The following is a 10,461-nucleotide window of genomic DNA, read 5'->3' on the forward strand; positions in this document are numbered from 1 at the left end:
TGCGAGATTCTTTGTATAAATAAATGTTTTAAATTGTTACTATTATTTCATCCTTCTTCCTACTATAGGAATGAATATTCACATTAAAATTATTTTACCACTCAAAGTCGTTGTCACGTAAAACTTTCGCCCGTATACCAACTTTACAGGCAACTATGTTTTTGTTTTTAAATGTTTGGACTGAAAATAGAACCTGAATTCAAGTGTATGGAACATAACCTACTTTCTGGACTATTATAGTGTATAAATCAAAATTTGGGGAAAAACAGTTTTGGGCTGTGCCTGTTAGTCCTTCCCCAATCATTTTGAAGAATTGTGTTGTTTTAAATAGTTTATAAATAAATAACGAGCGAAGCTCGGTTAGACAAAATTAGACATCAATTTTTCATAAAAAAAGTAATGGAACAGGTCTAGTATTTCCTCTTGGAAGTATCTTCCCCCAACTGGGCCAACATGTGCACTTGACATGAAAGTGTTGCACGAGTTCATAAACCTGTTTCTCAGGTTAAATACAGTTAACCTGTATTACAGTTTCTCTGTATTATGCCGCATCTACATTTTGACCCGACAAGGGCCAACGTCGGCTAGTGCCAATGTGTGGATGGGTGGTTTGTCTTCGTTCCGATTTCTGTTAAACGGTGGCCAGCCCAGCGAAGGCCAACAAAGGCCAGTGAAGTCCAACGCTGGCAAACACTCATCCACACTCGTCAACCAATGCGTGCTGCTTCCTGTTTAGTCGTCTGCTCTACTGGGTTTTCTGTGTAATTGATTTGCTGCAGGCCAGTTGCTATAAGTTAATTGTTATTACGTTATTTTGATGTTTTTATATTACTTTTTTGTGACCATTTTAGTTAATATTTCCAATTGGGTCGCCGTCTAGGTGTCACCCCGACTACTTGACACCTGGTCATTTTGGCCATAGGCGACTACTTGTACCCTCGTAAAAATATACCATTGCCGTCAAGTTGTCCCCCCGACTACTTGACACCTACTGGACCAAAGGTCCCAACTAGTCATGACCGTAAACGACAACTTGACACCTCGTACCCTCGCGTCAGGTTGTCCTCCCGACTAGTCACCTCCTTAGAAAGGAGACAAGTAGACGGGGAAGGCTCACGTCAACATGACACCCTGCATGCTGGCGTCAAGGTGTCGCCCTGCCTACTTGTCACCTACAGAGCACAAATAACTTTCACTAATGCTAGACAAATATGTTGAGGCTCTTTCAACATCCAGTCTGTTTCTATACTTATTCTTGATTGCACCATAGTTGAAAAGGCTAACTCACAAAGACAAGATGTTGAAAATACAAAATTAGGAATCTTAATGCCTTTTCATATAAAACTTGATAGTTTGGCTTCATTTTCCAACTTTCAAATAAAGAGCCAGCCGGAATGGTGATTTCTTGAGGAGTGGAATCGAGGTGATAGGTTGTCGTGACCGTAGACGACTACCTGTAACCTGGTAAAAATATACCATTGCCGTCAAGTTGTCATCCCGACTACTTGTCACCTACTGGACCGTAAACGACAACTTGACACCTCGCACCCTCGCGTCAGGGTGTCCCCCCGACTAGTTGTCACCTCCTTAGAAAGGAGACAAGTAGACGGGGATGGCTCACGTCAACTTGTCCCCTAAAAACCGGTTTTAAAAGGGGACAAGTAGTCGGGGTGTCAAGTAGTCGGGGTGTCAAGTAGTCGGGGTGGCACCTAGTCGCGTTCCCTTCCAGTTTTTATCACGAATATGTCGCTGGCTACCGCTGGCCTTGATTGGGTACTTGTCTCATTGCAAGACCAACGCAGCCAAGCTCACCAGGCTGAACCAGCGACTGGGCTAACATGTGGATGCGGCATTAGAGGACTCTTACCTTAGCATTAGGGGCGGTGGGCGTTTGCGTGGCCTGTGTGGCCGAGTCGAGTGGCTCAGTGTTCTGCTTGAGCGTCTGCAGCTTGGCCAGAGGGATGATGTCGCAGTTGGTCGGCCGATGCCACACCGTCTTCTGCGACGTCGCGTTGTAGTAGTAGAAGCGGGACGTGTTTTGGTCGAACAGCTCCCACCACTGGTTGTTGTCCGTCTTTTTCCTAAATCAACAACACAAATTACAACACATTATACAGTTGTCATGAAATAGTAGTTATATAGTAAGGGCCATTAAAGCACAAGTTGGATGGAGCTAAAGATACAGCGACCGAGAGCATGTCTTTAAAATTCCAGGAGTTTGTAGACCAGATAATACTGTTTGAGATAGTATTTTATGTACGATCACTCACGCAAAATATCAAGTTGAGGCTCGGTTGCACAAAAGCCGGTTACATTTTAACCGTGATTAATTTCACAACAACCAATCAGAGAAGGCGTTTTTGAAAAGACGGCTTCTCTGATTGATTCTCGTGGAATTAATCACGATTAAAATTTAAACGGCTTTTGTGCAACCGGCACTAAGTGGTTGAGTTGAGTTGAGCAAAGTTACAAATCAACCAACTAGCCTATAATATGGTGAAACATAAGGTGAATAGCTATTTAATTTATTATATAAATTGAAAAATACTTTTTGAAGGAATCAAAAGGTTGGCCAAAATGCACCAAATCGGTTGAAACTGACAATAGATAAGCTGTTCGTTCAAACTGAGATAGATCAGCTGTTCTTTCACACCCAGGATAAAACACATTAAAATACATGCCTTCACGGAATTGTAGATTAGAGTTAAACGTAGGTTATGGTCCAATAGTCTATTACTGTATAGTCTACATGTCTGTATGACTATATGTCTATTATGTTAATATAGAATCAATAGTAACTAATGCAGTGGTGGCGGCTACAACATTCGTTGAGGAATTGGACCTTTAGACAAGTCTATTACAATCTAACCTATCTTATCCAAATTTTCTATAGTTCTATTTTGATTTGAAATTTTCAATATGTACGATTTGGTGAGTATACAAGTTCTGAAATTAATTAGTGAATGTTGGCAGTACTTACACAGGTACACCGATCGGTGCATCCCAGACACATTCTCCGGTGGTTAGGTTGGCATACATGTGCTCCTTCGTCCGAGGCTCGATTATCTCTATCCACTCCATCCTACAAACAAAATTTAATCATCAATCACCTCATAATTCAATGAAAAATATAATAAGAAGTTGATAGCATTTTACAAAGGAATAATACAGACATAATAGATGATAATTTAATTTGATTAAGAAATAATTTACACAAGTATGCTTTGCCATTTTTATCAAGTATTTATTGAACAGTTTTAGAGAATTAACTGATTAGTTATTGAAAGATATGAAGCCGGAATGCAATTTGACAATGATCATATAGTATTGTGTTACAAACATTGATAGTTTAAAACCAAAAAATGACATTCTTCCTTTAGACTAAGTAATTCCCAAGTAAAAAATTAATTCCATTTTTATCATTTTTGTATCCGACTGTGTAGGCTGTAGGGGTATATTTTTATGATTAATTAATATTCTTACCATTAACAATGAACCGGGAGTGTTCTACAAGCTCTAACAATTATTCACAAATCAGCAATCGGTCAAATAGAAAATAATAGCCTACTTTAATTTGAATCTAAACAAATTTAAAACTGGGAGATTCAACCAATTAACATACTTCATACTTCTCTCCCTAGTCATGACCAGATATCTGGATTGACTGTGTCAGGAAGTGGACCTGACTTGGTCCTTGTTGTAGGGTTGACATATAAAATATGTCAATAATATACAATTATTTACACATTGTATTCAACAATTAACTATTCTTGCCCAACATTGAGCTAGCCCTATTGAAGAAGTGATTCCCGAGTCAAATTTTTTTTTTTTGTTAATTTTTGTGTAGGTGTTTATTTCTGTACTTTATTCAAAATCCTATTTATGAGGGAGAATCCCCACCTATTTAATTATGTTATTATCACTTCATTCAAACTTATAACCAATTCCCCTAGATGAATGTAAGACAGCAATAAATGAAAAATGTTAATCATTACTGTTAATTATGTCAACATTCTGGAGAGGAGCATTTTAGGCTGAGTGTGTTCCTCTCTTTCAGCTATATGATTCGTAATTGTGTAAATAAATGAATGAATCCTATTATATTAAGCGAGCAATTTCTGTATATCTGTTTATATTTTTATATCTGGTTATTTATGTTCAATGGATCTCGAAAACGGCTCTAACGATTTTCACGAAATTTGGAACATAGTAGGTTTATGAAATAAAAATTCGATTGCACTAGGACTCATCCTTGGGAAAACTCGCTGAACGACATTAAAAGGATAATTCATCCTTGGCTGAAACAGCTGAGACTTTCGTGGATAGTAAAAAGTGAGCGAGTGATTCTGTGGAAAATCAAAATATCGCATCCCTGAAATTCATAAGCTGACAGCTGTAAAATATAAACACGATCATTTTAGAGGATTGTGTTCTGTTTATCAATAAATAAAAATAACGAGCGAAGCTCGGTGCCCCGATATTAATCAATTAAATCTACTTCTGGGCAAATGCATTTTGTTTCCGTCCACACTTCAATCATATTACCAACAAATGACATGATATGATAAAGCAACAAGATCAAGAAAACAATAAATAGCCAGCAAAAATAATAGCGCACTAAAACGTGGCATTCGTTAGCATAACAGAAACCAAGTGAAATTTGTGCCGTTAAAACTAGAAGTGTGACAGAATTATTAATTATTATGGGGCATGATGTAATCTCTCAGTTCTCAACTATAGTGAGATCATTCACTGCAATCTGTCAGCATTGGTCGAATGCTAGGCGTTCATAAGGAATGCTGACACTGTATCTCTATAGAGACCTCTACATCTCATCACTATAGAGATGCTTCGCAGCTTCCGTTAAAACTATAATTTTGAATTGCGACCACAGGCCAGTCTCTATTTACTACAGCAATACGACTAAAACCAAGTTGGTAATACAATTGGCCTTCTGTCCACATGCATGTATATGTGGCATGACTCCTCTACTTAATATGGCACAATTTGCTTCTGCTTTCTGCATTCTTTCCATTTTTTTTTTTTTTTTTTTTTCTTATTCCAAATTGAGTAGGAAACTGGCGTTTATGATTTTTTATCAAGCAAGAGATAGGCTTCATGGAATTTTATCGTCCCGAGAAAATCTCCAATTAAATTAATGTTAACAATAGGCTACAGTTGTGTGATGTGTTTTGATTATCAATTAGACCTATTTAATTATAATTAATCTATTTTAAGGAAATTGGTCATAGTTTACAAAACCTAATTAATTCGTTTATGGTAATTGAGAGACTAAACATTGAGAGATTAACCATTCGTTTAATGATTTCAAGAGACTTTGTAAGGATATTTCAGTATAATAGATAATAAAAAAATATATATTGATAGGCCTACAATATATTGCGTATTTTATACTGCAGAGACTCTTATTCAAATTACTTAATTTAATTAATGAAGAAATATTGATCATAGTTAACAAAACCTAATTAATAATACGTTTATGGTAATGGATATAAAATACTTTGTGGGGATATTTCAGTACAATAAATAATAATATTTCAGTTAGAAATCATTCTCTTTTAGACTCCACTGTTCAAAATGAATGATTATTTATTGAATAAATATAATTATTCAAGATTGGTACCAAAATTGATTGGATTAAATAAAATTATTCATGATTGACAATAATAGTATTATCGTATCTTGATATAGAAGATTGACACTAATAGCTTCATTCTCAATCAATAATCTTGATGAAAAATACATATCACACACAACACAACTGTAACAATAATCTTGAGTAATTACATTTTATAAGCCATTAGCCCACATTGTGAAAAATGGGAAATTTTGTTTGTATGTAAAACTAAGGTTCCGGTTCAAGGTGCATCACTTTTTGGGATCAATCTTGAATAATTGTATTTATTCAATCAATAATCATTCATGTTGAACAGTGGAATCTGAAAGAGGATTATTTTGAAGCAAAATATTATTATTTATCTTAGTAAAATAGCCTTACAAAGTCTCTCAGATCCATTACCATAAACGAATTAATTAGGTTTTGTGTTCTATGACCAATTTCTTAATTAATTAAAATTAGGGAAATATATTGTAAGCCTATCAATGTATATATATACCTTATATATTTTTTTATTGAAACTGAAGGTTAAAGTTACACTCAAGCAAAAATATTTCTTCAACTTCAAATTGAAAGATTTACGCTGCACGTTTTCCAGTTATTAGCTTTCACTATACTTGTCCTTCGCTTGCTCAATGACTTTTAACAAATTAATTATTCATTATTCTCAAACATTTCTACTTGGACAAATTAATCCTGTAATATTTTCAATTATAAATAATTTTTTTTTTAATTTAAGATGAATAAAATTGTATCGACTAAGCTAGTGATAATTTTAAGCGTAGAACACACAAGAGAGTATTTCAAAAAATATTAATTTATTTTACAAGTTTACGGATACTACAGACTTATTATAGGAGATTATAGAGACATTCTCATAGTAAGATGTAACTTACAATGCCATAACCAGTTGACTCAGAAATCCTATTATATTATAGAACAATGCTTGTCTATCATATTTCACCATTCAATACCTATTTCAATTATATCAATAAATTATAGCTTACAGTATTGTTTTGGAGTATCATCAATTTTATTATCAATAAGTAAATATTCAATTAGGACTCTCTACTCTTCTCACTTTATTGGTTTTGTCTAAAAATTATCTTCTTAATGTGATTCATACCATATTGAGAGGTATCTTACCATTAATTTAAGGGTCTCTATTCTCTGGTTGATGTTGACTCACGTTTTTAAGGAATAAAGTAACCCAACATTTTACAGAAATTATCAACGGCCTAAAACTACATTATACTTTAATTTCAAAAGTTGCTGATGAATCATCATACGTTTTGAATGTAATATATAGAAGTGTGATGAGCATATTTTAATTTAGATGTAGGTTTAAGAGATACAATCAACTTTTTAATAAAATAGGATCCATACTAGTATATAAGTGACTATAATCTTGAGCTGGGTTTACATCAAAGTTATTATAAATAACTTAATCCTTATAGATTCTATTAGATTGAACGGAACTTGACAAACAAATTTGTTCATCATGTGTATGATAAGTTATGTTCAATCTAATAGAATCTATAAGAATTGAGTTATTAACATTTTGTTATTAGTCTTAGTCTTTAGTCTTTGAACAATCAAACTGGATAACAGTAACTAATTGTTATTAATACCGTACACAATACATGATGTTCAAATAAACAATCTAAAAGAATATAATAAGCAAATTATATGTTAGTTATTGCCGGAAAAAAGTCTACAAAAAAGAGACTTGATCACACAAGCTATAGCAATCTAAAGTTACAAGCTTTTATACAATGCCATCAAAGCTAACCTGGTCTATCCTAGAAAAATATAGATGTGAATGATCTAATACCTATCAAAGATTGCAATAATTAAGTAAGATCAATTATTCAAACATTTTACAATAGGCTACAACAAAGTGTTTTTGTTACCTATAAACTAATACAGTGATTTAATTTGTAATCATTCTGTACCGTACTTAGTTTGTACTAAGAATAAACCCAACTCAACTAGCTACAGTCCTATGGGAATAATAGTTTTAGGTCAAGTTAGTATTGTGATAATTTGTAGACTAGCCTAGTTGCTAGACAAGTTAGTACAGCCGATTATAACCTTATTTTAGAAAAAATACATGAAATAACATTGGGATTCATGAATAAGACAGGTCACTTTTGAATGAGTTCAAAAACCAACATAATTTTCAAAAATGAATTGAGCCTCCAACAATTAGCCTACTCAACTTTTAATGATATGGCTGAATAAGAATTTTAAGGTTATAATCTATGGTTATCAGCTATCCATTAATTGAAATGAAATGATAAAATGTGAACTATGGGTATATGGCTAGTGCAGCTTTCATTTTTCTTTATATTGTAAGCAGTTTTGTTACAATAAGATTGAGCAACTACAGTATCACATATAGTTAACCTACAGTATTTCTGCCGTTAATATTTACAAGGAATATCCAACAATAACATCATAAAAGACCGTAGTCAAAGTAAATTTAAATTGACTAGGCTACCGTTCATTTTATAAAATATGATATTTGTAAACAATATTAAGTATTTGAAACGCTGCAAGTCGTAAACAAATATGAACATAGAGCAATATCAAATTTTATAATTTGCTTTCTAATGAAATAAAAGGAAGAAACATATAGCAGATGGACTATTAGAGAGATCTAGGGCTAGAAAAGTCAAAACAGATAGGCTATCTCTCCAGGGCCAGGCCCCAAAATTTCGTGTATTGATCAAAGTGCCATAAACTAGCTGAAATAACCAATGAAATTTGATGATATATTTAGTAATTTACATACCTTTCAGATGACATTGTGTCCAGGACGATAATAAGATGAGTTCACTATAAGTAAAATAATTTAACAATAGCTTTTAATTTGGAACTTTTACCATGAAATACACAGCACTGTTCGGCAGACATTTCTACGAACACCACCACGGTGACTGCTTAAGTCAAATATTGAAGTCTTTTTGAAGGGTTATCTCAAATTGAATAGCTACCGTAAACGAACAAAGAACAGATAAAAATTGACATTATTTTTCAATGTAATTTATTAAACAAATATTCCACAAAATGACAAAAATTGGGAACGCATTAAGATACTATTTTGTTCAAGTATTGCCTCATGGGAAGCTTGGTGAATGACAATATTCAAAATGGCGTCTGAAAGCGGTAAATTCAAATTTCACAGTGAAGGTATAAAAAATTATGTATCTAGGTTACATTCAAAATTATTCTAAATACGTATACGGTTGTGAGAGATGATACTCCATATTTCAGATTAGTTTATCTATTCTGAAATGGGATTCAAGGTAGAGCAAGACACTGTAATAATTATGTTAATTAAAATACAGGTGTATTATGTTTGTATTGAAAATAGACAACATACTATATCATGTTTTAATAATAAGATACTTATTTCATAATGAAATCATTTTTCTCTATCACGGTCTCGATCTCTCGATTGATTGGATATTCGTATCATTCTTAGATTGATCGCATATTGAAAAAATTGATTATTAATTTATAGACTAGTACCTATAGATAATCTGCTGTGATCCGCAAGGGTCCAATTGAAAACTTGACGTAATAAAATCTTAAAGAATTTAAAATAGGCCTTAACCATCCTCGGTAATCTATAATGGAAAATTACAAGTTAATTAGTCCAGTAGTTCAGACGTGATGATGCGATATTCGTGAATCTCCTATCCCCTAGTCGATTCTTTCATTATAGATTACTGGATTATTTTTCTCTTTGAGTTTGATGCAATTTGGAAAAATACGATTTTTTAAAACTTCAAGAAATATCTTCAAAAATTAGTGATTTCATCGACCTCTACTTTCTCAACTAAAACATTTCAGAACTATGATGTGTAATGCAATATTATCTCAATTTATTTTGACTCTTGATAATAAAATAATGATTTTTTAAAAAGTTGCATAGGTACCGTATTCAGAAAAACAAGAAGTACCTAAAGTAAAGTATTAATTTATTCATTTAAAAAAATCAAATGGGCCCAGCTCTATATTATAACTTTTATTAAAATTCATCTATATATTGCAAGTATTTTTTTATATTCTTTATTATAATTATCCAATCTTGAAGGGGCAATTCTTGGTCATCTGCTGTTCTTCATTTACATAAATAACCTTATGGATGGAAAAGCCCTGCTGTTTGCTGACGATACAACACTCTCATTGCACAGCATGAAGATGCTCAAATGGCTGTGCTGAGGTCTGCTGAAGAGGGGAGCTCATGGTTTAGAGCCAAAAAACTGAGCATGAATGAATAGAAAACACATAAAGTTCTGTGCATCCTGAGGCATGGTCTGCCTCCTTTGGCGGGCCTCAGGTAGGGCGGGCGCTCCTTGGATTCATGGTAGACTGATCACTGACATTGGACCAGCACGTTGATAGATATGTATAACCGAAGTAACATATCTGATAAGGAAATTGAGAAGCCATGTTCCGAAGAGTTACCTGGTTTGAAATCTAGTAGGTATTCAGAATTTACGGTATGATATTTACATTATATGAATTAACGCCATATTTTATCTTTAAATTACAAATAAACCAACTCCACCACCTTCTCTCCAAATGAAAATGGACAGCCAAACTCAAATTTAAAACTGAAATTGCACAGTACTGAAAGTCATGAAACTTCAAACTGCATATGTCCAGAAATAGAAAAAGTAAAATCAATAAAATAGCTTGGTATTATGTTGGACGATCATTTGAAATGGACTGCACTTACACTATAGGCTATCTCTGTAATAAATTTGACTATCTGATGTTTTACTTTCCTTGACTAGTGTTTTACTTTC

At 33.5% G+C, this 10,461-nt stretch overlaps 1 protein-coding gene across 3 annotated transcripts in view; it reads right to left on the reverse strand.

Annotated features, from left to right (window-relative positions):
* LOC111045555 (AT-rich interactive domain-containing protein 1B) overlaps positions 1-8,695 on the reverse strand; it is a 52,148-nt gene extending 43,453 nt beyond the window's left edge. Inside the window, exons 1-3 of one of the 3 annotated variants that reach the window (XM_039439943.1) lie at positions 8,436-8,695; positions 2,981-3,082; positions 1,868-2,081 (exon numbers count right to left, since the gene is read on the reverse strand). In XM_039439943.1, the coding sequence (XP_039295877.1) occupies positions 1,868-2,081; positions 2,981-3,082; positions 8,436-8,449 (330 nt within the window). In that variant the 5' untranslated portion in view covers positions 8,450-8,695. The remainder of the gene's footprint in view (positions 1-1,867; positions 2,082-2,980; positions 3,083-8,435) is intronic. The other 2 variants (XM_039439941.1, XM_039439942.1) reach the window with 2 other exon arrangements.
* Between the last annotated feature and the right edge of the window lie 1,766 nt (positions 8,696-10,461).

Source organism: Nilaparvata lugens, chromosome 13 (assembly GCF_014356525.2).
Source record: "Nilaparvata lugens isolate BPH chromosome 13, ASM1435652v1, whole genome shotgun sequence".
Taxonomy (NCBI): domain Eukaryota; kingdom Metazoa; phylum Arthropoda; class Insecta; order Hemiptera; family Delphacidae; genus Nilaparvata; species Nilaparvata lugens.